This window comes from Penicilliopsis zonata (genome assembly GCF_001890105.1).
Source record: "Penicilliopsis zonata CBS 506.65 unplaced genomic scaffold ASPZOscaffold_1, whole genome shotgun sequence".
Taxonomy (NCBI): domain Eukaryota; kingdom Fungi; phylum Ascomycota; class Eurotiomycetes; order Eurotiales; family Aspergillaceae; genus Penicilliopsis; species Penicilliopsis zonata.
Window position 1 is genome coordinate 1,176,403 of NW_019208911.1, and position 25,946 is coordinate 1,202,348.

At 52.4% G+C, this 25,946-nt stretch overlaps 10 protein-coding genes across 10 annotated transcripts in view; 5 read left to right on the plus strand and 5 right to left on the minus strand.

Moving 5' to 3' along the window:
* Nucleotides 1-129: 129 nt before the first annotated feature.
* Nucleotides 130-1,518, minus strand: ASPZODRAFT_56649 (hypothetical protein; the record flags this gene model as incomplete). The annotated part of the gene is made up of 1 exon (XM_022728625.1): nucleotides 130-1,518. One exon carries the CDS (start codon nucleotides 1,516-1,518, stop codon nucleotides 130-132), a length of 1,389 nt encoding a protein of 462 aa, XP_022585422.1.
* Nucleotides 1,519-2,105: 587 nt separating this feature from the next.
* Nucleotides 2,106-4,197, minus strand: ASPZODRAFT_126884 (hypothetical protein). The gene is made up of 5 exons (XM_022721604.1): nucleotides 3,733-4,197; nucleotides 3,495-3,649; nucleotides 3,260-3,419; nucleotides 2,329-3,196; nucleotides 2,106-2,256 (listed from the first exon to the last, which is right to left on the minus strand). The coding sequence occupies exons 1-5, from the start codon at nucleotides 3,782-3,784 to the stop codon at nucleotides 2,208-2,210; spliced, it is 1,284 nt and encodes a 427-aa protein (XP_022585423.1). The 5' UTR covers nucleotides 3,785-4,197; the 3' UTR covers nucleotides 2,106-2,207.
* A 16-nt stretch (nucleotides 4,198-4,213) lies between these two features.
* ASPZODRAFT_148300 (hypothetical protein) lies at nucleotides 4,214-7,605 on the plus strand (the record flags this gene model as incomplete). Its single annotated transcript, XM_022725352.1, has 6 exons — nucleotides 4,214-4,288; nucleotides 4,355-4,572; nucleotides 4,648-5,012; nucleotides 5,061-6,724; nucleotides 6,780-7,070; nucleotides 7,126-7,605. 6 exons carry the CDS (start codon nucleotides 4,214-4,216, stop codon nucleotides 7,603-7,605), a joined length of 3,093 nt encoding a protein of 1,030 aa, XP_022585424.1.
* Nucleotides 7,606-8,915: 1,310 nt separating this feature from the next.
* Nucleotides 8,916-9,311, plus strand: ASPZODRAFT_11754 (hypothetical protein; the record flags this gene model as incomplete). Its single annotated transcript, XM_022721176.1, has 1 exon — nucleotides 8,916-9,311. One exon carries the CDS (start codon nucleotides 8,916-8,918, stop codon nucleotides 9,309-9,311), a length of 396 nt encoding a protein of 131 aa, XP_022585425.1.
* Nucleotides 9,312-9,599: 288 nt separating this feature from the next.
* On the plus strand, nucleotides 9,600-12,706 carry ASPZODRAFT_285558 (hypothetical protein). Its single transcript, XM_022728141.1, has 7 exons — nucleotides 9,600-9,617; nucleotides 9,690-10,694; nucleotides 10,761-10,847; nucleotides 10,904-11,821; nucleotides 11,885-12,005; nucleotides 12,085-12,139; nucleotides 12,226-12,706. Exons 2-7 carry the CDS (start codon nucleotides 9,959-9,961, stop codon nucleotides 12,319-12,321), a joined length of 2,013 nt encoding a protein of 670 aa, XP_022585426.1. The 5' UTR covers nucleotides 9,600-9,617; nucleotides 9,690-9,958; the 3' UTR covers nucleotides 12,322-12,706.
* A 46-nt stretch (nucleotides 12,707-12,752) lies between these two features.
* Nucleotides 12,753-14,528, minus strand: ASPZODRAFT_138042 (hypothetical protein; the record flags this gene model as incomplete). The annotated part of the gene is made up of 5 exons (XM_022724410.1): nucleotides 12,753-13,001; nucleotides 13,073-13,651; nucleotides 13,718-13,785; nucleotides 13,858-14,252; nucleotides 14,314-14,528. The coding sequence occupies 5 exons, from the start codon at nucleotides 14,526-14,528 to the stop codon at nucleotides 12,753-12,755; spliced, it is 1,506 nt and encodes a 501-aa protein (XP_022585427.1).
* A 719-nt stretch (nucleotides 14,529-15,247) lies between these two features.
* Nucleotides 15,248-17,179, minus strand: ASPZODRAFT_47292 (hypothetical protein; the record flags this gene model as incomplete). Its single annotated transcript, XM_022728394.1, has 3 exons — nucleotides 15,248-16,025; nucleotides 16,095-16,837; nucleotides 16,892-17,179. Coding segments are annotated over 3 exons (1,809 nt in total), but the record flags the coding sequence as incomplete, so codon positions are not given.
* Nucleotides 17,180-17,291: 112 nt separating this feature from the next.
* Nucleotides 17,292-19,724, minus strand: ASPZODRAFT_287633 (hypothetical protein). Its single transcript, XM_022728151.1, has 3 exons — nucleotides 19,505-19,724; nucleotides 19,166-19,432; nucleotides 17,292-19,107 (listed from the first exon to the last, which is right to left on the minus strand). Exons 1-3 carry the CDS (start codon nucleotides 19,625-19,627, stop codon nucleotides 17,392-17,394), a joined length of 2,106 nt encoding a protein of 701 aa, XP_022585429.1. The 5' UTR covers nucleotides 19,628-19,724; the 3' UTR covers nucleotides 17,292-17,391.
* Nucleotides 19,725-20,104: 380 nt separating this feature from the next.
* Nucleotides 20,105-22,488, plus strand: ASPZODRAFT_287541 (hypothetical protein). The gene is made up of 3 exons (XM_022728150.1): nucleotides 20,105-20,941; nucleotides 21,031-22,072; nucleotides 22,121-22,488. The coding sequence occupies exons 1-3, from the start codon at nucleotides 20,296-20,298 to the stop codon at nucleotides 22,410-22,412; spliced, it is 1,980 nt and encodes a 659-aa protein (XP_022585430.1). The 5' UTR covers nucleotides 20,105-20,295; the 3' UTR covers nucleotides 22,413-22,488.
* Nucleotides 22,489-22,823: 335 nt separating this feature from the next.
* ASPZODRAFT_126892 (hypothetical protein) overlaps nucleotides 22,824-25,946 on the plus strand; it is a 3,570-nt gene continuing 447 nt past the window's right edge. The window contains exons 1-4 of the mRNA XM_022721605.1: nucleotides 22,824-23,148; nucleotides 23,240-23,304; nucleotides 23,378-23,542; nucleotides 23,619-25,928. Of these exons, the coding sequence (XP_022585431.1) occupies nucleotides 23,001-23,148; nucleotides 23,240-23,304; nucleotides 23,378-23,542; nucleotides 23,619-25,928 (2,688 nt within the window). The 5' untranslated portion in view covers nucleotides 22,824-23,000. The remainder of the gene's footprint in view (nucleotides 23,149-23,239; nucleotides 23,305-23,377; nucleotides 23,543-23,618; nucleotides 25,929-25,946) is intronic.

Sequence of the window (25,946 nt, forward strand, 5' to 3'; positions counted from 1 at the left end):
ATCCCTTGGAATGTATATAAATATTGGTCAAGTTCAGCGCTGGTCAACCGATACCCTTGTGTTCGCCTCATTAGATTATCTGCATGAGTTGTACATGCTCCGTGTTGGAGAAACGAGAGCGCTCCCGAATCATTTCATGCAACGTGATAGAGCCATGTCGAAGACACAATGCATGACTCCTGGTGCGTATGTCTTGACACGTTCGGTATGACGGCACTCGACTGTCGAGGCAGTGTCTCTCGTAGATTGCTCCCACGACTCCGTCAGCGCCGTGCGGATCTCTTCACTCTTCTGCTGGATTTCATGGATTGCCACGTTCTCGTGAACATGGAGCCACCCGCCTCGGCGATCATCGATCATCCGGCACGCATTGGCCCAAGAATCGCGCGACGATGGAAGGAGACCTAGATTAACATGCCTGACACTGCTCCATGACGCTTCTCCATCTTGTTCCATCACCTGCTTGACTTTCTCCAGTATCTCCGCTGCAGACGAGTTGTCGCCATGGAAGATCACCACCCGATCTGTGTCCTGGAGAGTGTGAACCAGGTCAGAGACGCTGGGCTCCAGGGTGCCATTTTCGTGAACCCTGACTACTCTGCACCCCCATCCATTCGCCACGCATCCTCTGCGCAAGCCTTCTACCGACCATCCATTAATCTCCCAGCCCCAAACCCTCTTCACGCCACGCTTCAGGTATGAAAAGACAAAATAGCCGATCCCGGCATACATGTCCACCACACTGGTGTCGTGTACTGCTTGGTCATGTAAGGAAGGTTCGTCGAGGCCTTCAAAGCTACTCGCCCCCGAATCCTCTCTCTGGCCCAGGATTCGAGCCTTTTCCGTGATATTCCCTCGCGAAAACATCGTGTAAAGCGGCGCCCAGATCTGCACGATGCCATGGTTCTGTACTGCGCGTACCCAGAAGGCCGTCTCAAGATCGGATTGACTGGGTTGGGAGCCTGCGAGGGTCGAATTTGTAAAGCTCACATCTCCGAAATCACCGTACAAGGGAGTCAACCCGACAGGGGAACGCATTATGTTCTCCTGTCCCTGCAAGTCCGTCATAACGATCGGCGCGTTCATCGCCAGATGGGTCACATCTTGGTCTTTAAAAGCCTCCACAATCGATGCGTAGAGTACATCTTTCTGTTGATCGTTGAGACTGGCGTAGATGGTTCCCCAGGCTTGAGGCACGCTGAATGCATTGGCCGGGAGCAAGAGCAGCGGTTGGTACACCGTGAACCGTTTGGGCAGAGACGAAACCAGCGTCTCAGCTTCGGGTCTGGGTTCGGCGGTCCTTCCTGTTGATGCCGGTGGTGTATTGTTGCTGTCGAGTGACTGAGGGGCAAGTGCAGCCAATTCGTTGGTGAGGAACTTGTGGATTCCTCTCTGCAGTGGATTCAGACCCTTCGGCTTCTTCAATGGCCGTTTCCTTTTTTCCTCTTTACCATGCTTTTGGCTCGCAGAGCTGTTTTGCAATGGACTATTGGCTTGATCTTCGGTGTTTGCGTCCATCTTCAATTGGAGTCCTCCATGCATACGACTCCTGCTGCTATAGGAAGAAAAGTTCGTATAGCCTGCCACAGTCTTCGCAGGGACGCTATTACTTTCGCTATTTGAACTCTGTTAGCTGGTTGACATGACACAATAAGAATTTCGTTAATGAGTAAATATGGGGGGTTCTCGTCCAGACTTCACCGCAGTACATTCACGTGACCTGATATAAAATTATCTCATTGTCATCGTCGTCCATAGAAGGAACAGATAGACAAGGTTGGGAATTAAAATACAGGACTCATTCTAGAAAGAAAGATTTGGTACCGCTTATATGACCTTGCAGTTATTAAATACTGGTTACCTGGGCATCTATGTAGCTAGTAAGGTGTGTACGAAGCCCAGGGTAGGACAAGACGCGGATATTCTCAATTACAGGTGAACCAGGTAAAATGAGAAAATTGAGACGGAACAGGCTCTCGTTAGATGCAGGGATTGCCCACGGTGTCAACCTTTATTTAGAAGGAAAGCAGGAGTCGAGGATATAGAAAGTCGAGAAGATCAGAAGTACAGCCAGCACCCATAGACAAGAACAAACGCTTACAAGGCAAAAAAAAAAAAAATAAAACAAAAAACAAAAACTTGAATGTGGGCCAAAATTGATCATAGGCCTGGAGGTCGTGAATACATCGATAGGAAAGCTGGGATACTCAAAAGTCCATCCCCGAGTATCCCATTCGGTCGTTCGTCTCGAGGACCCTATAGAGCCAGTCAACTAAAAGAAAAGACAAAGAAAGGTTAACAAGAACTCGGACAGAAGTGGTTACTTACGAGTATTGCTTTGTTAGAGTCCCCTCTCCGCCTTTAGAAAGATCAATGTTGAACACGTAAAAGTTACCGTCGCTGGTGACAACCATCACCTGCGGGGTGTTGCTGCTCATTGCGACGACACTCCGCAAAGGCCCCGTGTTACCGTTTGCCCCAGGCCCCTGGCTTGGTTTAGGCAGTTTGATCCATGCAAAATCCCGAGCAGGCTCCCACATTTCGCTGACGCCGCGTGGCAGGTAGCCCCCAACTTTAGCGGCCACCGTGCTGCCAACATTCTGAGAGGTTCGTCGAATCATGCCTATGAGGGTCCCGTTATGCTTCCGGGAGGAGATATCAGGGCTTCCCATCTCGCCCTTGGGGTCGTCATCGTCATACGGATGACTGAGGGACCGATCCTGAGGGGACAGCGAGGAGGATGGCGACGACGATGCGTCTAAGGAGCCCCCCTGGTGGCCTAGTTTGAATATGTGGATGGTCTCCGTGGATGATGAGACACACAGCAGCGTCGAGGTCGTGTTGAATGACATGCTGTAGATCCTGGAGGGCATCGAGCCTCGACGGAACTGGTAGAGCTTGTGACCATCCGGCACCGAGAAGACCCGGATAATGGTCCCCTTGTCCGATGCCGTGGCCAGCAGGGTGCCATCGCTGTTCAACGTAATAAACGCCAACGGAGACCGGTGTGCCTCGACCACGTTGATGGCCTCCAGCTTCAACGTGTCGAAAATCAAGACCTCCCCGCTCGTCGGGGACACATGTGTAGTCCCCGGCGGGGCGTGTGACGGCGGATTGAATGTTGAGGGTAGAGCTTTCTGCGGTAAGGGGTACGCCAGATAGCAGTTATCGGAGGAAGGCGACAGAGCGCATATCGCTGTTCTGGGGAGTCAGGAGCAAGATCGTTTTATACTGGTGATGGCGACGTTCAAAGCCTTACCGCTGGGATTGGGCGACGTCTCAATTGTATGCAGGAGCTTCATGGTCTGAATATCATAAAGGTAGATCTGGTCCTCGAGCACGATCACCAGCCGCTTCCGGTTCAGCTTGACAGCCAGCACAGTCGTCGGAAAGGTCAACTCGCAGATCGTCGACTGACGCTAACCACGCAACCAAAAACCTGTCAACGCAAGCCCACTTCCGCATCTGTCTTATACCTCACGGACTCCACGAACCTTGGTGTTGGTGATCTGCAAGCGCCGCGGTGACAGAATCAGCGCAACCAGCGACGTCGAGAACAGCATCTCGATGATGGCGATATTCCCTTCTTTGGTCTCATAGCTTTTGGCAAACGGATCGGTCGTAAATATCCGGAATCCTTTTGACGTCGCTGATCAAGTCAACCTCGTGGCTCCGACCGAAGGGGGGGGGGAGGGGGAGGGCTTGACTGTAGCAGGGGGAACAACGCCTTACCGACCGCCAGATAACTGTAGTCCTGGTTGAACGTCACGAAATTCATCGCCATTTTGACCCACGGCGCCTTTGTGAATATATCTCCAGCACACAAGAAAAGACACCACCTCACACGGCGTTGCCCTGCTCAGCGACCGCTGGGTCAAAAGTACCCCGCTTGCAGGATGCCGAACACTTGGGGAGGGGGGAAAGGTTCACGACAATCCCATCACACGCTGGTTTGGCTTCAGAAAACGCCCGACTCGCAGGCAGTCACGGTTCAGTTTGGGTATCTCGAGGGCAAAGCAGCCCAGGCAGCAAAGACGAGCGATCAAAACAGAGCCTTTGCGGTGACGACAGATCTGGGGGACGATCAGAGCAAGCGAGACGCTTGGGCCACATCTTGATAGCAAAGAGGGCGGCAGCGGGACTTTTGGGAAATTTTCCCTCGAGCACCACGCCCCATTGGCACTCCTACTCTTCACCTGTTGGCTTGTTCGTCATGGAAGCGAAGAAGAAAGCAGCCATGGCAGTGGCCAGTACCAAGTCTGAGAAGGAAGCGGACCTGGTCATGGATGTACGTCCCTTGAAGCAAGTTCAGCACCGGATCTAGTACCTACAGTACTAACCACGGACGCAATAGACCAACAGCAGCAGCATTGTGTCGAAACGGAGTGTGGAGATGCTGTACTATCCCAAGCCGCATTTCTTTCGATACTTTGTCAAGAAACCGCAGCGACGAGCGCCGTTGATTAATCGAGGATATTGGCTGCGGATGCACGCGATCATGGAGACGGTGCGGCGGTTTCTTGCAGAGCCCTCTGACAGGCCCAAATACGTGCTGAACCTAGGCTGTGGATTGTAAGTCGTAGATGAACGTGCTGGGAAATCGTGGTGGGTGATGTGTCGATGTGCTAAAGCTGGTGTCTGGCGTAGTGATCCCCTCCCATTCATGCTACTGAGCTCTCACCGTGAGCTGTGTGATGGGTCACGGTTCGTGGATATCGACTACGAGAAGTTGATGGTCACCAAGAAGAATGCTATCCAAAGGACAGAAGAGATCACCGGCCTGCTCGAGGGTGTAGAGTTTCTGCCGGACGACAGCGCTGTGCAGATCCGCAGTGCTCCGTACATCGCCGTCGGTTGCGATCTGAAGAACCTGACGAAGCTAGATGCTACGCTGCAGACTGAGATCTCTCCTTCTCAGTGCTCCATCCTCTGCTTAGCCGAGGTGTCTCTGACTTATATGGACGTGAAATCGGCAAATGCGGTCCTCAGCTGGGCGGCCAAGTTAAGCGACGGTCTGAAATACGATACTCGTTGGTGGGAATTCTACTGACTGGTGATAGACGTCCAGTTCTGCATTCTAGAGCAGTTTTTCCCGGATGGCCCTGAGCATCCGTTCGCTGCGACGATGATGAAACATTTCCATAAACTCCGGGCTCCTCTGTTTTCCATCCACGAGTATCCGTCTCTCCGTGACCAGGAACGGCGGTTCAAGAATGCCGGGTGGACGCAAGCTCGAGCGAGGAGTCTGTGGGACCTCTGGTCTGATGACTTTGTGGGTGACTCCCTGCGGAGATCGTTGGATGAGGTCGAATCGTTTGACGAATGGGAAGAATTCGCTCTTTTTGCTTCGCACTACTTCCTCTTGATAGCCTCCACGAGAGAAAAGCTGCCCGATGATGTGGCCGAGCAGCCCGTGGCTTCACCAGAATTAAACATCTCCAACCAGTTCAAACTGGTACACCATCTCTCCTCCGAGCGTTCTCAGCGCAGATATGGCGCTCTAGTGCCGGACAGCAAGAACTCGATAGGGCATCATGGAGGGTTAGGTCGTCAAGCACGTCTTGCAAGTACTGATTTCTACAGCAACGCCGATGAGATCACCGAATCAATTACGCAAATACCTCCACGCGATATCCTTGCGCGCATGTGCCACACCGTGACGGGGCTTGCCAATGGTGACTGCTTGCTCGTTGGAGGACGGACATCTCCAGCGTCAGCGTTAGGGGATTGCTGGCTGCGCGAGAAAGATGTGTGGCGCCCAACGCACCCCTTGCCAGTTCCTCGCTTTAGACACGCTGCAACTCGCATAACCCTGCAACCGGGGTCTGAGCAGGTGCTTCTTTACGGAGGCAAGACAAGTAATGGTGACTTGCTGGACAGCTGGATCTTGTGGGACAAGAAAGACGGCTGGCAAGAGATCGCGCGTGTTGGCTCCAAGCCTATTGCTCGATTCGGTCAATGCCTGACCAGTGTCGACAATACCTCAGGTGTTTTGTTTGGTGGTATACAGGCAGATGGCACCATCATCGAGGACTTTTGGACATGGAGTCTAATCAAGCAAGATGACGGGTCAATAATTATTAAGCTGACTGACCAAACCGCCAATTTCAAGCTCGCCACGCCTCTCTTCCATCACCTCTCACGCTTTGGAGCCACGACCCAGTCGACCCCCTGGGGGCTTTTGATCATTGGAGGCATAGTTCCCTGCCATCTCACGCCACTAGACTCGGAAATGCTACTTGTCGATGTAGCACAGCTCCAAGATTGCGTGGTTGGCAAGAAGGCCTGGAACATGACCTTACTGCGCCGGGTGGGCCTCGGGAACGACATGAAAGTCTCTCGACCCCTCCTTAGCGGCCATGTGTCCTGTAATATCAATCAAGACGGAGTGCTCATTCTCGGTGGTGGAGCAGTGTGTTTCTCTTTTGGAACGTTTTGGAACGAGGGTACCTGGGTGTTGCAGCGTGCGGAGCAGTCCGCACAGAGCCCATGGATTCTGAGGCCGATACCAGTCAAGCCGGCAGCAAAGACACTGCCTTCTCCATCTCCAGTGAACAGCGATGATAGTATCCGGATCCCTCGAGTTCATGTCCGGACAGCAGCCGAGTTCCAGGAGATTGTATCTATTGGCAAGCCGGTGGTGATTGAAGGATCTGACATCGGGCCCTGCTCTGAGTCCTGGACAAAGGAGTATCTATGTCGCGCAGTAGGCAGTGACCGCAAGGTAAGACATGAGATTCGAAATCTTGCCCAGACAAGACAACTGACTTGGTGCATAGGTCGTTGTCCATGAGGCTGAAACAGAGAGCATGGACTTCCTGGCTAAGAACTTTGTTTACAACGTCAAAGAATTCGGGCCGTTCCTGGACGAAGTACATGCCGGGGGTCGTCAATACCTTCGCTCCATCTCGACGGCCCAACCGTCCAAGCTACCAGCGAATATTGCTACAGATTTCCCGAGCTTGAGTCCTGACTTCAGACTACCCGAGGAGCTGTCTCTGGTGGCAGAGAATGCACATAGTTCCCCGCTGAGAATCTCGGGGTCTGTCATCATGTGGCTCCATTACGATGTAAGTGTTCGACATACTACCCAAGTGATCAAAAACTCAAGACTTGATATTCCAGGTAATGGCGAATGTCTACTGCCAGATCCGCGGAGACAGACGCCTTGTGCTCTACCCGCCCGAGGACGTGCAGCATCTCCAACTCCCTCCCGGGGCATCCAGCTCGTCGATCAACATCTTCCAGGGGGAGAATGGTGCAGAGGAACCCATCGCATCGATCCCCAGCACGTCGCCGCACGAAGCAAGACTGAAACCCGGCGACATTCTCTTTATACCTCCGCTATGGCTCCACACGGCGTGTTCCCCGATTGGCAGCGTCAGCGTCGCTGTGAACGTCTTCTTCCGCAACATGACGGCAGCTTCATATTCTGCCGGCAGAGATGTCTACGGCAACCGGGATGTGCAGGCCTATGAACGGGCGCGCACCGAGCTCTCCAAGATGGCGAAATCCTTCGAGGCCCTTCCGCCGGACATGGCGCGGTTCTACCTCCTCCGGCTCGCGCAGGAGTTGAAGGATAACGCCTTATCTGGTGGTGTCTGATGTTCTATATAGCACATCTCTCACTATGGCGTCAACATTGGCTCATTTTTTGGTCACAATACGAGCTCCAGTCTGCTAGTTTACTCCCTTAGTCCCAAACTAGTGCCTCATTTCGCTTATCAGTGGTCTTCGGCGAATAATCCATCCCTCTTGACTCGCTAAGCCTCTCGAGAAACGAGGACTGGTGGGTTACAAACAAAGCCTAACCTAAGGTTTTTACTGTGGACCCTTGCGGAGTACCTTGACAGGGAAGATACAAAAGTACTGCACGCTGATCGTCCAGTGAGCGATTCTAGATTGGATCTTGACGGGTACGTGCTGCCTGGTCCGCATACGGCATCTATATTGCCACCCATCATCTAGTGCGGAGTATACCAGTTACATGGAGTAGATAAGTTGTCTTGTCTCATTGATTGATGATGCTTACACCAGTCTTTCCCTGGAAGTAACTCACATCAGAAAAAAAACAAGATTGATATCCCTTATCCCGACTTGGAACGATGTGAGGACTAGCATATTGATGCAAGATTCAGCTCTCGAGACGGAAGTGATCAGGACGACAATCTTATTTACAAATTAGCAAAAAAAAATATAAAAGGTTCTCAGAGTCTAATTCTATTGCCCTTGGGCACAGGGACGAGGGTCATTCAACTCTAATTGAAGAAGGGTTATTTCAGAGAAAGAGATGTGTTTTGAGTAGAGTTATCACAATGGGGAAATTACTTGGGGTATGTATCATGTCACTAGGCCTCTAATACGATCTAGTTAAAGCTGAGTCAATAGGGTTGTACAACAGGTGTCGGCATGCAGCTTCTTGAATATATAGCCATAAGGATAATACTTCTCCTCCATATCGACGCTCAACTGTCGCCTGTTAGTTCACGCGACCCAAGGTCCACCGAGTCCGAATGCCCGATATCAACAACCTTAGGGACCACTGAGGCTACCTGCCCGGCCTCGGAACTCACGTTGGACAGTGGATACACAGCTGAGGGAGGGGCCGATGACAGAGCGATGATTAGTAGCACGGGACAGGGATTCCCAGTCAACAGGGAGTATGTAGTATTATACAACAGGCTTGTGTTGATGAGAGCGGTTCTCTAGGAGCCAACCAGGCACTTTGGCTTTTTGATCCTGCCTACCTGACACAATAACAAGAGAGTTATCAGCACAAGGGACTCCGTAAAACATGGGTAACAACACACTCTGCTCCGTATCAAGTACAACCCACTGATTATAGATAGGACGAATTGTGGATCCCAAACACGGAGAGATCGAGGATCGTAATCGTCATCGACGGAGCGCTCAGAATGGTCCCGAATCGCCGTCGTTTTGTGTCATGGAGTGCCCGCCTGGGCTTGCTAGTTGCCACTGCGAAGACGCGTCGTCACTGGGCGAACCGGGGTATCGATCCCTGGTTACCGCGAGACACCAGGTTTCCATTGGCAGAGAATCTGTGCAAAGCACCGACAGTTGTCAGGGAAGCAGCAGCAGTAGCAAGCAGCAACGGCAGCGGTGGCTGGCCAAGCCAAATCACCGTGGTGGTTGACGAGAGAAAAAACAATCCAGGAGGAGGGAGGGACTTGTTGGTTTCCGCTTTCGTCCTTGCTCACTTTATCTCTCGTCCACCCCCGCACCAGCAGCCGGTTCTCGACTCGACTCGACTCGAACCTCCCCACCAAGCAACAGGGCCTGGCATTGCCTGATTTAATTATTTGCCTGGCCTGGGTGATTCCTGATGCTCCTCTGTTGACTTACTCTGACTATTGTTTCCTTTTGACTTGTGTGTTTAGGGGTCTTCTTGATCCAGCCGATCGCACGGCTTGCTGGAGACCGTTTCTCTCGCTGGTACGACACGATCGACCCTTATCATTCCATTCTGGCTGGCTGTTATCGATTGACGCGGTCGCTGGACACTTGCCGCTGAACTGTCGTCGCATACTGTGGGCTGTCGTGTGTTGTTTTGTTGTCTGTCTCTGACTCGACCGTAAGACGAGTAACTACATACCAAGGTAGGTACTGCTGGGTATAATTCACTAGCTGTCGGGGATCCGATCGTTGCTAACAGCTCTATTTACTAATAGTACCTCTCCCCACCTCAAGCGATAGTCCATAAAGGTCTATTCCCGGAATATCTCCTTTACCCCTATACAATACTGCTGGAGTGACGCGGATGCCGTGACTTGACCCCCCCCCACGTGATATTAGTTAGTTGGTGAATATCGTGCCATCAGGAGATGTGAGTTGGTGTCTGACGGCACGGTCGCGTTTTTCACGGAGTTGCCAACTATCTGGACATATCCTTAATTCTCTCCCCCCTTCCCAGAACACACATCTGTTGGTGTTCTTCATCATGGCGACCTTGGTGGTGCAGCAGCAGACCCTGAGGCATGCGACTCCTCCGCCTCTTGCCCCAGCGTTGACTCTCAGTCCGCCGCCGACGGTTATCCCTAACAAACACCTGCCTGTGTGCCCAACGGGCCCTGTGAAAGCCCCTTTGAAGGCCCCCCTCGTCTTGAGAGACTCGTTGCCAACTCCCTCGTTGTTGTACCCCCCCGATGCCTTCCCCCGGGCCTCGAGTGTTCTGCCGGTGTACTCCATCGACGCCGAGACTCTACGGGCGGCCGTCGATCTGCATGCCTCGCAGCCATTGCCGGACCCGAGCCTGATGTTCCCCTGGCTGCATGGCTTGCACCCAGAGAACCAGATCCAACTGGCATTCTTTGTCCATCGGAGACGCTCCTTGCGCCGATCACCCAAGTGCTGGAGAGGGATCACTATCGTGAAGGCCGGGGGGAACCTTGCTACGGCCAGGCTCAAGGGCGCCATCGCCCCGGAGGAGATCCTTACCCCGTCCGGCATTGATTTCCTGATCGCAGACCCGCCCCAAGGGTTCTCTGTCCGGAACTTTCAGATCCAGACGGCCAAGCTCGCTCCCATGTCCGATATAGTGGTCTATGGAGGCGATGACGTCAGTCAGAAAGATATCTTGACGCTGGCAGAGCAGATCGCCATCGCGCAGCAGAACTGGAGGATCAAATTTGACGGGGACCGTGAGGTTCCTCTCTACAATACTTTTGTCGTTTCCAGTAAGTCATCTCGCATCGGCTGTGATATGATAGATATCCTTTCTTCAACTCGTCTTACACGCATAGATTCCTTCCGGGACATAGAGAAGCGATGTCCCAGCCTGATTGCGTTCAACACTCAGGGACAGATGACTGGCCAGGTTGTCGATTTCTGTAAGTTTCTCATCCTGCTCCCTGTTTCCTCCCTCCTTGACTTACCTTCCCAAAAGTTCACTGTGAACGGCTGGAAATGTGCACCATGGCAAAGGCCTCGGAGATATCGACCAACGTATGGCAAGGTCCAACCCCGGATCACTTGCTCCGACCCAGCTTGTTGGGTGCAGAGGCCGACGACAATTTCGACCTCCTAGTCGAAGCTAGCGATGTGGCCAGTATGCCTGGCACCCGACTTCTCGCGACGCTCAGCAAACAGCTAGCCGAGGGCCCCCAGCGTCTGGAGTTTCCGTCTTCGGGGTCCATTGTCGCGTCTGGAGATTCCCGAGAGACAGACAGTCTCGTGAACACCTTGCGGTGGCTTTATTCCTTGGCCAATCCTCACCAGTCTCCTCTTACTCCCGACTTGGCCGCCGACACCGACGTCGACGCTGACGGGGATATCCCCATGGTCAATTTTGGCAAGAAACCCTGCAAGATCCTGATCCATTGCGCTGACGGGTACACCGAGAGCTCGCTGTTGACCATCGCGTACTACATGTTCGCCCACGGAGTCCCTGCCCACGAGGCCTGGCTGAAGCTGCACTGCGACCAGAAGCGCAACTTTTTCGCCTACCCGACCGACGTGGAATTTCTGAAGAGCATTCAAGCCCGCGTATTGCAGGAGAGCCCAGCAGCCCAGGCCGCCCATCTGACCTGCCTGCCCGACCCAGTCTGGTTCGCTGCTCTGGACGGCTCTCTCCCAAGCCGAATCCTGCCTTACATGTATCTGGGTAACCTGGCGCACGCCAATAACGCAGCTCTCCTGTGGGAGCTTGGGATCCGCCGCGTCTTGAGCATCGGCGAGGCTGTGAGTTGGACTCGGGCCGACCTGGCCCGCTTCGGCGTCGAGAATTTGATGTATATTGGCCAGGTGCAGGATAACGGCATCGATCCGTTGACCCAGGAATTTGCTGCCTGCTTGGACTTTATCCGTACGTATTTCTCAATCTTTCGTCTTCTTTATTCTTTCTTTTTCAACTTACTGACTTCTACAGGTCGTGGAAAACAGGATGGTGGCGCTACCTTGGTTCACTGCCGTGTCGGTGTCTCCAGGTCTGCGACAATCTGTATTGCTGAGGTCATGGCAACCATGGGACTCTCTTTTCCACGAGCATAGTAAGTTGCTCATCTCATTATAATAACTTTTTTTTTCTTTTCTTTTCTTTTTTTTTTTTTTCATATCTAACCGAGTCAGCTGCTATGTACGAGCGAGAAGACTGAATGTGATTATCCAGCCACATCTGCGCTTCGTGTGAGTTGATTATTATTATACTCCCAAGTATGGTTACACCAACTGATATCGACTAGGTATGAACTTCTCAAGTGGGAAGAAAAGCAGCTCGAAAAGCAGAACAAACCCATCAAGCGCGATCTCGAATGGCCTACTATTGCCCGTGAAATCGCCCTGATGAATAAGCCTTATTCTCGATAGAATGGTCTATCTTGACTGGGCTATCTCTTAAGTTTGCAAACTTTCATCTTGATATGTGATCTAGGATCTATACATATTTCTAGTCCGTCCAGGACGTTGTTGTGCAGGGGGGGGGGGAGGGGGCGGAAAAAAGTCCCAGAGGAAAAGTGAGCATTGAACGAACAAAGTGAAATGAGTAATGATGGATAATGACTTGACTTTTCAACCTTGATTTTATGTGATTTGATTTGATCTTTGGCGCATCGGTGTCTGGTGTTTATCTCTACTAACTTCTGTTATTCTATTCATCTCTGATCCGGGTTGTTTTCTATGTGACTTTGAACTGCTGGCTGGCTGGCTGTACCGTTACCGATCAATCTATTTCCCACTGGTTTATATCTGACTATTACTTCTATCTTTTGGTTATACTAACACGACAGTTTTATACCGCTCTAGAATTCAGCTTTAGTCGCCTTCCGAATCTTCTCGCCATACCGGTAAAAGAAGAGCGGCACTGGCACCATCACCAACGCAATAAACGCCAGCAGGGATGTCCCCCACCCTAGTCCCAGGGCAGCGTACATTGGGTTCCCTGCCAGGGGGAGCAGAGCGCCGACCAGTGAGCGGAAAACAGTGCTGGCTGCTGTCGCGGAGGCGGCGTATACAGGATACGCATCTACGAGGTAGGTGGTGCATGTCATCTGAAAGTTATCATCAATACATTGCAACTGGAAGAAAGAAAGAAAATGAAATGATAGGTAAAGAAACTTACCAATGAAATCACCATCCCTATCGCAAGAAAGGCCGTTCCGATGATAGGCAAGATCCACTGCTGCTTCGTGTCTGCCGTCCAGCCGTACAGGAACAAGCCGATGGGTACGCAGATACTCCCGATCACCATCGGGGGCAGGCGGTACTCTGGTTTCCTCTCTCCTTGAGAAGCCTTAGCCGTGAGATGGTCCACGAGTCTGTCGGAGATGACCCCCGTGAAGAAGAGGCCGAGGAGAAACCCGACCCCGATGCCGATGTATGACAGTCCCACGTTGCCCTGCGACCAGCCGTACGTGTCTTCGAACACTTCCGAGAGCGTAGTCAAGACAAGGTAAATGTATCCGAAGATGATGGAGATGTGCAGCGAGAGCAGGAAGACGATCGGAGACAGAGCGAGCATGCGGATTGGGCGGACGATCGAGCGTTTGAACAGGTCTTTTGCCATCTGGTCCTTCTGCAGCTTCGAGCGGAGATGGGGGTTGTCCATCTGTTTACGCAGACGTTGTGTCTTTTGTTCCAGGATGATCGGGGCGTACGTCTCTTTCAGGAAGAGGAAGGTGAGAACGGTTGCGAAGCCTGACTACAGATTGTCCATCTGTCAGTATCTTGGCCAACATATGCAGACAGGATACTCCTTTAGCCTTACCATGATTACCAGGAACCAGGCACACCACCTCCACCCCTTTGCCTGAGACAGATACCCGCCGACTGAACCTGAAGTCAGCACAGAAAAAGACAGGGGAAAGACAGAAGAGAGACGCCGAGGGACAAAGGAGGAAGACATACCTATCGGTCCCACGACAGGCCCTAACAACGGTCCCATCACCCACGACACCATTGCGCCTCCCCGTTTCTCCGCGCGGACGAGGTCTGCAATCGTCCCGGCCCCGAGCGTGAGCGGACAGCCCCCCGCCAGACCGGACAAGATGCGAAAGACCAGCAGGGCGCCCAGGTTCGGCGCCCTGGCGCACGCCACGTTGAACAGCACGAACAGGACGTTGCAGCAATGGTAGACCGGCGAACGGCCGTACAGTTCGGACCATGGGGCTATCACCAGCGGTCCAAAGCAGTTGCCCAGCAGGTACGCGGAGACGATGAAGCTCTCCATGTAGATGCTGTTCGAGCCAAAGTCTGCCAGAACTTCTTCGGCGGCGGGGGCAAAGATAGATGACGCGAGAGGACTGCACTGCATTAGAAGGACTAGCTAGGTAGGTACCTTTTGAGGATCTTCGTGGACGTTACGTTAAGAAAGTCAGGAATGACACAATCCCTATCATCGTCACCTTCTTGGACATCGCCCACTCCATCGGGTTCAACGGGTCGGTTGGCCCATCCCAGTCCACGATATTGGAGTCTTGTTCGAAAGGCACCTTATTATCTGTATCCCATGCCTCTTGTTCAATGTCTTGACTCGTCTTTCCCTCGTCTCGAGGCTGGAATACCTTTTCGCCGTCCATCTCAAAAAATTTTTAAAAGAGAAGTATATATAGAAGCCTGTAGAAGAACAAATTAATCACTTGCACTCCTTCTATTGAATATTGTAGGCTGTTAACCGTTTTATACTGTGGACTATAGTAGATTGGTATAGTTCTATCATATCATATTGTTCGTATTGTTGATACTGGTATTTTACAGATACCCCGTACCGCGGACTTTGCGTCGCCGTATCCAATCATAAAGCGCAAATCCCCGCGGAGGGAGCGGAGTGGGTCAAATAAGGGGATCCACCAGATTAGAAATCAGCATGTAAGTAACGTAACAGTAATTAATACATTCTACTACGGAGATACGGTATGTATCAAATCTATACCTAGTACTTTAGGTACTTACTTACATATGAACAGTTGGGGCAGATAGTCTGGAAGTGATTGTATTCTTGAATAGTTGTTACTAGTTACCGAACCTATCAACTATAACTACCCGACATCAAAGCACTGTCTAGACCGGCAAACAGATCATTCCAATCCATCATGTCAGACATGGCCTGGCTATCCGGATTCTGCCATAAGTCGTCAAAGTATGAGATGGGATCGGTAGGCAAGGTGTCATTTTCATGGGGCACGGACACAGGCGGCGTGTGCTCGCTTGGTTGGGCTTCCTGCAATGGCGTGGGATGCGTCATCTGCGCCGGTGCCGAAGTGGCTGAGCTTCCTGTGGTGCTTGGAGCTGGGATCTTATGTTTGCGGAGGAGACCCATCAGAAAGTCGAGGAGACGGGCAGCGATCTCAGATTGCTCTCGGGCTTCTTCTAGAATTCGGTAGGCCTGCAAGGCTTCGGTCTGGTGGGTGTTGGACTTCTTGTTGGAATCTTTGTTTAGACACATGTCGAGGGAGAGAATAAAGCTCGCCATGAACGCGCTGTGTATAACACAGACGAGTTTCCCTCGAATAGAATTGAAGAAAGTCTCTTCTTTCCGGGCCTGGAGGTTCGTCTGCACAATAAGAAGCGCAGCCTCGATGCACACATCACGGGAACACGCAAATGTAGGCTCTGAATATCCTCGAATGAAGTAAGGCAGATGGAGCTTGCACCGCTGCCCTTGAACCAGAGTGCTGAGTAGGTATCGTTGAGTGATAATTCCCCGGCGCAGATGCTCGCTGATCTGTGAGAGCGTGTCTGGCCCACTGCCACCACCATCGAGGCGGAAGAAGGCCGGGATTTGCTCCATAAACTTGTTCATCCTAGCATCGATCTCCGTGACACTGGGATAGTCAATCGGCACCGACGAAGAGAGAGCCAATGGTCTGCGATCGGTAAAGCTGCGGCAGATCTCTGCCAGTTGGCTCCGTTGCAAATTGTACGACATAACCGTCGGTTGTGACAGGGGCTTTGGTTCCTGCATCACTCCGCCAAACAAGTCCTCATCGCTGAAATTCCTCGGCTTCTGGACCGCCATATGCCGTGGGTTGATAATGTAGATGTCTTCCTGGGGGCCAGCATACAGGCCAATCAACCTTCAAAATGACCGTCAGTAGTACTATCTAGGTAGTGATTGACTGCTCCAAGAAGAAGAAGAAACGTACCAGTCAGTGGCTACTAGGAACCACCATATTCGCCGTCCGATTTCTGCCCGAACCGGATCGAGACGGAGTGACTCAGTGCAAGGGAAATCCTGGGAGTGATCGATTCGGTGCAGCCCAATCTCACGACCAAGTAAAATGGCCGAGGCAACCAGATCGCGAAACTGAGGCGAAGGCCCTTCCAGATTGCAAAGCACGTGAGACACGATCACCATGGCCTGGATGGTCTCCAGGGAGACACACATCACGCGCCGCGAATAATCCAAGACATCTAGATTGGCTTTGGCCCAAGCTCTAGCCTGGTGGTTGAAATCAGCGAGCCCGACGTACAAACCCGTCCGCTGGCTATCTTCGACCGTCCACATCCGAGTTGTACTCGCGAGGACGCTTAGCAGCAAGGCCACACTCCCCAATTTCACAGGCATTTGTCGATGTAAGGTTTCATATAGATCATCAATTGTCTGTCTCAGCCAGGGAACGTGTACCCCGGGGTGCAGATAGCAGACATCGGTGGCGAACTTGTCCATAAGCACCTGCGCTTCTCCATACAGCGGCAGCCAGATGCCTCGAACCAACTCTGAACAGGCCGGGGTCGATCCCGGAATTTCGCAAGCCGGAACCAGCGTAACCGTCTCGCGGATCTGCTGGATGGGCCCGATACGAAACGCAATCCTATCCGAAAGGGCGGCTGTGAAGCCCTGGCCCGTGAACACCCGCTCCAGCCACACGGCGTCTGAAGTCAGTACCTCCAGCTGCGAGCGACACTGGGGTACGTCAGACAATGGTCTTCTGGATTGTACGGAATCGGTAGGCGTCGAAGGGGGAGAAGAGCCGTCCGGTAGAGGGGCGGGCATCATAGTAGTCTGGTCCCATCGCCGCAACCTCTCTTCCACTTGGCTCAACCGCGCCAGGATCTCCGACTGCTGCGACGAATCGACAGTCACTTCAGTCCCACTGGGGATCGCTCGAAGCAGAGCCCCGAACGGCTGACACGCGATACCCCGAGAGGCACAGTTGGAGCATGGCATCTGTCGGCTGCACCTCAGCTTGCGGGACCGGCAGAAATGGCACGACACCGGCCGTTGGCGTCTCGGGCGCATTATTCTGTCGATTGAATCATCAAACAGGGAAGTTACCTTTCCTAACTGATGGCTATCTGGCACAGAAAGCCGGGTTTGTGGTCAACGGAAAGTCCGTGGAGATCTGACAGGATCTTTAATAAGAGTACCTGGGAAGGTAAGCCGTAAGGTATCTGTGTATCGATACGTGTATGGTAAATACATTACTTCTCCCTCCTTTTTCAACACCGTTCAAATACTCGATATAGCCCCTTTAAGTCTGCGACCTCTACTACGCCCTTGAGGAGGTCCGCCGTGGCTACTAGTCGGGCTCTCAAGGCTGGAAAGACGGAATGTTCCAACATCCGGCTCATCTGCTGTCTACGGCTCGAGAGAAATCCGTCGTCCTCTTCCTTGGCCTCGCCAGAAGAGCCTACAGGCTCTTGTGCACTTGGTGAAACCGCTGCTTCATCGCTTGGGGCAGTCACGGGCGGCACAGGGAGTTGTTCCGGCGTGTAATAGGCAGCGAGCTCGCGTAAGAAAGTCCGGAAGCACTCCTCCTCTCTGTTCCAGTTGACATGGGGTCCGAGGCGGAGTAGAAACCGAGGAAGTTTTGCTAGTGACGGGACGTAGCCTTTGAGCAGGAGCGGGATGGAGACCAGATCCCCATCAGCCGAGATCTCCATGGAGAAATACTCGTTTAGCATCTCACGGCGGTCAATCAAAGTCTGGGCGGCTGTTTCCGCCGTGTTCTTAAAGCCCTCGTCCTCCTCTTCGGTGTCTTGCTCGGATTCCTGAGTGGCCGCTACTTGATGTTGGTCTTGTTCATAATCAGCCGCAATGCGAAGAAGGTCAATGATCTTGGGTGCCGGGTCTAGCTTGATGACTCCGAAATTGCCAAAGTCTGTCAGCCCGACCTGGTAAAAGAACTCGTTGCAGATCATGCCGTAGTCAACCAGAAAGAGCTTGACACCGGACTGTACAGCGACGATTCGCCGTCGTTCGTCAACCAGCCCGACGTAGGTAAGCGATGCAAACATCTCAGTCAGGTTATTGTGCATCTCAGCGCGTACTTCGGCTCGGAGATTCTTCACAGAAGTGAGTGCGATACGGAGTGGCTCGCGGTCTGTGCTTTCATACTGTAGCCCTTCATCCAGAACGCTCGGGCGTTCGCGCGATGATGCATCGGCTTGAAGAATTCCATGGGGCACTGCGGGGGAGAGCATGGATGTGATCTTGCGAATCTTAGAATCCGTGCGGACCAGATTGTTCTCATACGGTCTCTTGGCCGTCGCTGGAGTTTTGGGAGTCACATTCGTGTTGTCAGGCTCTGTATCGATGGACTCCATTGACCGGATTCCAGGAAGAAGTGTCTGCGTCAAAAAGGTCCGACTGCTGTCTACTTGCGCCAGTTTGCCTCTGATTTCGCTGCAGATGGACTCGATGATCTCATCTTCATTGAGAAAATTCACCTCCCGTTTGGTTGGATGCACATTGACGTCGACCCGCTGTGGCTCAATTTCAAGGTCGAGATAGATAAACGGATGGCCACCTTTTGGTAAGAAGGTAGAGTATGTCTGCTCTATCGCTCTTTTTACATTGGTGGACTCCACAGAACGATGATTGATGAAGAGAAGGATCACGGTTCGCTTAACGTGATAGTTTGCGTTCGTGACGAAGCCGGAGGCGCGAAACCCCAACTTGTCGTCCTCGACGCTAAATTCCACCAGCTCATTAGCTACCGCACTGCCGTGAATCTGGCGGATGCGGTCAACCGTGGAAGCATTTGCAGCTGTCGATATGCTGACACCCGAGTCGCCGTGTTTCCGGCATGAAAACGCGACCCCGGTGCGGTGTACTGCGTACCGGCCAACAACATCAAGGATTTTAGCATATTCCTCGCTTGCTGATCGAAAAGCACGGCGTCGAGTCGGGATATTGTAGAAGAGATCTTCCACCTGTACTTATCGTTAGCGTGCCGCCCTCTCCAAGTCTCCTCGGCTACTATGGCTATACCGTAATCTGTGTCCCACCGCGGCCAGCTGTTGCTTTTGGAGCAGAACTTTGCCCTGGTTTAGCTGGTGTGAGTTTTCCGTCGCTGTAGTGCGCTCGCCAGGCACAACTAGACCCGGTAGTTTTGGTAGTGACCGTGAGGTGAGCAATATGGCTGATACTTGCTAACGCTTCGCCTCGAAAGCCATATGTGCCGATAGATGACAGATCCTCGAATTCCTTTAGCTTGGAGGTGGTGAATCTCTCACATAGAATGGGAAGGTCATCTTTCTGCAGTACAAAGTCAATACTCGAGGGCTCCTCATGGCAGAACCAAACGGAAACACTGTTACACAAACTGACCTCTATCCCATGGCCATTGTCCGTAATCTGGAGAAGTTTGAGTCCGCCTTCCTTGACCAGCACCTCGATGGAGGTCGAACCAGCGTCTACCGAGTTCTCGATCAGCTCCTTCAGCGCGTGCATGGGAGCCACGATGATCTCCCCCGCGGCAATCTTGTTCACCACATCTGGATCCAAGGCCTAGAGACCATCAATCAGCGAGAGATCCATTCTATTCAAAAGATATTTCTGACCCTGATTCTCTTGGGTTTTGGCAGTGCAAGGTCGGTCTCAGATGCGGTCCGTTTCGTGCCATGGGACTCCGTATCATCGCCACTCATAGCCGAATCCATCTTGATTCAAAAAAATCGACCAACTGTTTGTCCTATCCGGCTCGATAAGTCATTCAATAGCGCCAGGGGTGTATGACGTTTCGCAGATGCCGTACTCCGTAGACGGCAGAATCCAGACAGCTCAGAGTCTCCGAGAGCCACTGCAACAGTCGGAAAGCGCTCCAAACAAATCGCTACCTTATTTCCCGGTCACTTCGTCTCACCTCACGATTTATTCAGCGTCGATAGCCCGATAGCCAGTCGATGCTGTCTGTCACAGTCGAGAGTGTTGGCCCTGAGGTCCACAGTCAAACTGCCCTCGACACCGCCCGTGCCAATCCCGCCTCTTTTTCCATCCCCCCCGCAAGGACGACACACGCCGGCTCAGAAGCAGCCAAGTTTCCAGTCCCACCCCGGGGTGATCGATGCTTCGCCTGGCCGTGACTGCTCCCGTGGGGCATTCTGTTAGATGTCGAGAGGATGAGTCTCTTCAAACGGCCGTTTTTGGTCGATGAAGAGCTCGGCAAGAAGGATGACGACCACCGGCCGTCCGAACGGAGAGCTTGGCGAATAGCTCACTGGAGAGGACCGCGGCCGCGGAGGTTTTTGTTGGCGATAATAGGTCTCTATGCGCTATATTTCTTCTTTAAACACATGCCGACAGATCTTGGTCCGGCCGAGGAGCGTTACAACCCGATTCTTGCCCAAGCGCGGCAGAGAGACCGAGCGCTGGGGATAATCTCTTCGGGACCTGCGCCTGCAATTCCGCTGAAAGGAGCTCCGGCAGTAGAGCCGCCAAAACCTGAGAACGTGGCTGACCATGAGGATGATGGCGACGACGGCGAAGACGACCCGAGTCCCAGGACATCAGGCAACCTCTTAAAGCTGGTGGATTCGCTACTGCGTGTGCCGAAACCCATCAGCCGCCACGAAGTTCGCTCTACTGTTGTGTTCGCGGCTTCAAACCTGAAGAGCGTTGCAGACCTCATACCTCTTGCCTGTTCCATGGGCCGGCAGCGGGTGAATTTGGTGCATTTTGTGCTAATGGGACAGGGTGAGGTATCAATGGAAAGAATACAGCAGGTGAACGGCGTGGATGCTGACAGCTGTCCCATCAGCTGGCATGGTGTGTTCTTATCATCTTTATTTTCTTTCCTTCCCCATCCCTACATTCGCACATATAAGTGTATATGCTAATAGGAAAATCTTTGACAGATGGCAGACTGGAAGCCTCTCAAGTGTCGACCGATCTTCGGATGGAGCGAGCCATTGTGACTGTTTTGTCCTATGTACACATGTATCTACGCCCGCAAGCCATAATCACACAATCGGAGTCAATGGAGGATGGAGTTTTCTTGCCTGGCCTTGAAAAGAGAATGAAGGAACTTGGTGTTAGTCACATTGCGCTGCCTCGTGCGGCGAACGACCTGATGTGGATTTCTGCTCTGGATGGTCAGGCTCTGCAGGCTTGGAACGATGTCACCATCGAGATACTCATCCATGCTCCATCTGAATCATCAGGTTCTTTGATTAGGCTCCTGCGTTCTCTGCAGAAGGCAGACTATCTGGGTTCCACGCCTAGTGTGACTATTGAGCTTCCTCTGGACACCGATCCACACCTGCTTCAATACCTCCAAAATATGAAATGGCCGTCAGGCAAGGTCACTCTTCGCCGTCGGATAGAGCCACATGACATGACGTCCACTGAATCTTCCATCAGAAGTGTCGAGGCGTTCTATCCTCGGGATCCCGGCATGTCTCATGTGCTGGTCCTGTCCCCGCAAGCGGAACTTGCCCCCTCATTCTATCACTATCTCAAGTATAGTGTTTTGCACTACAAATATTCTAACCGTGGGAAACATATCTCTGAAAGGCTCCTGGGACTATCGTTAGAGCTCCCGTCATTTCGACCGACTGATGGCGAGTCATTCGTCTCTCCGCCTGCCGAGCAACCTACAGCAGTCCATGGCAAAGAGACCGTCCTTCCACTGTTCGTATGGCAGATGCCCAACAGTAACGCGGCGCTCTATTTCGGTGACAAATGGGCGGAGTTCCATACGTTCCTTTCCAACCGTCTCACGGCTCGCGAGGATCATCCTGAGACGATTAATGATAAAAAGGTCATTTCGAGAAAGTACCCGGCTTTCTTGGAGCACTTGCTGGAGCTCACCCGCGCTCAAGGCTACTTCATGTTGTATCCCTCTTTCTCGAGTCTAGACACGTTGTCACTGGCGACCATACACAATGAACTGTGGCAGCCTCCAGAGGAATTTCTGCCCGAGGTCTCTCTTTCTGAATCTGAAAGTGGATCTGCGGCAGAAAATCTTCAACATCTGGGATCCATCGAGAAACTACCGAGTCAAGCAACAACAATCACCTCGCTGCTAGACCAATTTTCGCTGCGCCTCCCTGAAATACTTGCCTTGCCCCTCCTTTCTTACACCGGAGACCGGATAACGGGCGACGTCTACAGAGAGGAGACGGCTCACTATGCTAACAAGTTCCGAACACGCTATGGTGGTTGCCATGAAGATACCCACGAGACGTTTATTCAGACTGCTGGCCTGTCTGCCCTTTTCTGTTTGGAGTCTTCGTGAAAGAAGGCTTATGCAGTTCCCCATGTACAACATATATGCGCTCAACAGCTGACTCTACCTCTTGGATCTTGGAGATCTGTCTTCCCTATTGTATAAATACTGTCTTTCAAATCAGATGAATCATACCTTAGAGCACTGATAGAGTGTATTCATCAAATGTGTGTACTTGTGAATAGATTTAATGGATTTACTAGATAAGATAGTAGAATAGTGTATAATGAAGTGAACAGAGTTACCCCTAACTGCCTCCAAGCCTAAAATTGACCAAAGGCATGCAAGGAAACAATCCCATCTTCCGTAAAGCTGATGACAAGATACGAAGCCCAGGGAACCTTGGCGATGTTGTTACATAAGCAAACCGCCAGCTCCACCAAGGCCGCAACAACGAGAAGCTCTCCCGTCACACCCATCACAGCTGCATTACTATCCTCTCTGCAGCGTCCGTTTTTGATCTCTCCCCATCGCTGTCGGCATCCCTTGACCAGCTACTGTACCTTTCGATCGCATCATCCTTGGGATTCGGTCTTTTCCTCCACCTTGTTTCCCTGTCCACAACCATAGACCTCCTCGCCAAGCACTCCGTCCGAGATGGCGAACGAGGACGAGCGATCAAACGCCGCTGAGAAGGGAAAGGGCAAGGTCGACGATGTCCGGGAGCTGAATGGCAGCAAGAAACCTGCGAGCGACGAGAAAGCCCAGGCAAATGGCAAGAAGAAGGAGGAGGAGCCGAAGGAAGGTAGGTGCTGGGACATGGTGATGCGGCCACGGCCGATCCGCACCCCTCTTAACTCTCTGCGAGAGACGCTAATGCGGTAAATTCGATACAGAGGAGCTCAGTGAAGAGGACCAGCAGCTAAAGAGCGAGCTGGAGATGCTGGTTGAAAGGTTAAAGGTCAGCTGCTGATCCGCCGTACTGATGATTTTGGGGAGTCCGCGAGGCTGACGATGACATGTTCTGCCTGTAGGAGCCAGACACCACGCTCTACCGTCCGGCGTTAGACGCCATCAAAAACTTCATAAAAACCTCGACGTCGTCGATGACGGCCGTTCCTAAACCCCTCAAGTTCCTCAGGCCGCATTACGATGAGCTGACAGGGCTTTACGAGCAGTGGCCCGCCGGCCCTACCAAGGTGCGTTGGCATGTATCTATCTTTCTTACTGGGACTTGGCTAATATTTTGGTGATTTTTTTCTTTGTATCATACAGGACTCCCTGGCGGACATGTTATCGGTGCTCGGAATGACGTACGGAGATGAAGAGAAACTCGAGACCCTCAAGTACCGCCTCCTCACAAAGTCCGAAGATCTGGGATCCTGGGGCCACGAGTACATCAGACACTTGGCGCTGGAGATTGGACAGGAATATCAGAACCGGCTGAATGCTGAGAAGGACGTCCAGGACCTGATCGACTTGGCTCTGTCTTTGGTTCCGTATTTCTTAAGCCACAACGCCGAGGCGGACGCTGTTGACCTTCTGAGCGAAATGGAGATCATCGAGGAAATTCCGCGCTTTTTGGACGAGAACACCTACTCACGCGTCTGCCTTTATATGGTCAGCATGGTCAACCTGCTCACATACCCGGAAGACCAACAGTTCCTCCGAACGGCCCACGAGATTTACGTTCGTTACAACAAGCTCACCCAGGCTATTGTCCTTGCGATCCGCTTGAACGATATCGAGCTTATCAAGAGCGACATGGAGGCAACGACAGACCAGTCCCTTAAGAAGCAGATGGCGTTCTTGGTGTCGAGGCAGCAAATTTGGCTCGACCTCCCGGAGGAGGAAGAAGATCAGTCGCTGATGGATTGTCTTAACAACACATTGATCCCGAATCACTTCAAGTCCCTGGGTAAGGAGCTCAACATTTTGGATCCCAAGATGCCGGAAGACATCTACAAGACGCATCTCGAGAGCAGTCGAGGAGCCGGTTTGACCAACGTCGATTCGGCAAGACACAATCTTGCTAGTGCTTTTGTGAATGCGTTTGTGAACACCGGTTACGGAAACGACAAGATGATGCTGGTGGAAGGCGACAAGGGCTCCTGGGTCTGGAAAACCAAGGACGACGGCATGATGTCGACTGCAGCGTCGATGGGCATGCTTCTGCACAGAGATGTGGAGATCGGTTTGGACAAGATTGATAAGTTCACCTATCTTTCTGAAGACCAGATCAAGGCCGGTGCCCTGCTGGCCATCGGTATCCTCAACTCCGGTGTCAGGATCGACTCAGACCCGGCCTTGGCCCTGCTCAGCGACCCCGACAACCTCGAAGCGAAGAGCCTGCCGATGCGAGTTGCGTCTATTATGGGTCTTGGCCTGGCTTATGCTGGCTCTAACAAGGAAGAGCTCCTCGATGTTCTCCTCCCCATCGTTGAGGACAGCTCGCTTGATATGCAGCTGTCCGCGATGGCTGCAGTTTCTCTTGGTCTCATCTTTGTTGGTTCTTCCAACCACCAGGTCAGCGAGGCCATTGCCACAACCCTGATGGACGAGGAGCGACAAAAGCAACTTAAGGATAAGTGGACCCGCTTCATGGCCCTTGGTCTTGCGCTTCTCTACTTTGGTCGCCAAGAGGAAGTAGATGTCATTCTGGACATCCTGAAGGCCGTCGACCACCCCATGGCCAAGCCGACTTCTGTTCTCGCATCCGTATGCGCATGGGCAGGCACAGGCACAGTTCTCAAGCTCCAGGAGCTTCTCCATATCTGCAATGACATCATTGAAGAAAAAGAAGAGAAGAAGGGCGATGAACTTGTGCAGTCATACGCTGTGCTGGGACTATCCCTCATTGCCATGGGAGAAGAGGTTGGTCAGGATATGATCCTCAGACAGTTTGGTCATCTCATGCACTACGGCGCGAGCAACATTCGCAAAGCCGTCCCTCTCGCCATGGGACTTATCAGCCCCAGCAACCCGCAGATGAAGGTTTACGACACCCTGTCTCGCTACAGTCACGACAACGACAACGATGTGGCTATCAATGCCATCTTCGCCATGGGTCTCTGTGGAGCCGGCACCAATAATGCCCGTCTGGCCCAACTGCTGAGACAGCTCGCCAGCTATTACCACCGCGACCAGAACTCCCTGTTCATGGTTCGGATAGCCCAGGGTCTCCTCCACATGGGCAAGGGCACCATGACCCTTAACCCGTTTCACACAGACCGCCAGGTCCTCTCCCGAGTGGCCGCCGCCGGTTTACTCACCGTCCTCGTTGCCATGATCGACGCGAAGCAGTTCATCCTCGGGGAGCATCACTACCTGCTTTATTTCCTTATCACCGCCATGTACCCACGCTTCCTGGTAACCCTTGATGAGGACCTGCAGCCTCTTACGGTCAACGTTCGCGTCGGACAAGCCGTTGATGTTGTCGGCCAAGCCGGCCGGCCCAAGACAATCACGGGTTGGCAGACCCAGAGCACACCGGTGCTCCTGTCACATGGAGAACGTGCAGAACTAGAGGATGAACAATACATTCCTCTGAGCAGCACCCTTGAGGGATTGGTGATCTTGCGCAAGGTTTGTTCCCTTTCCATT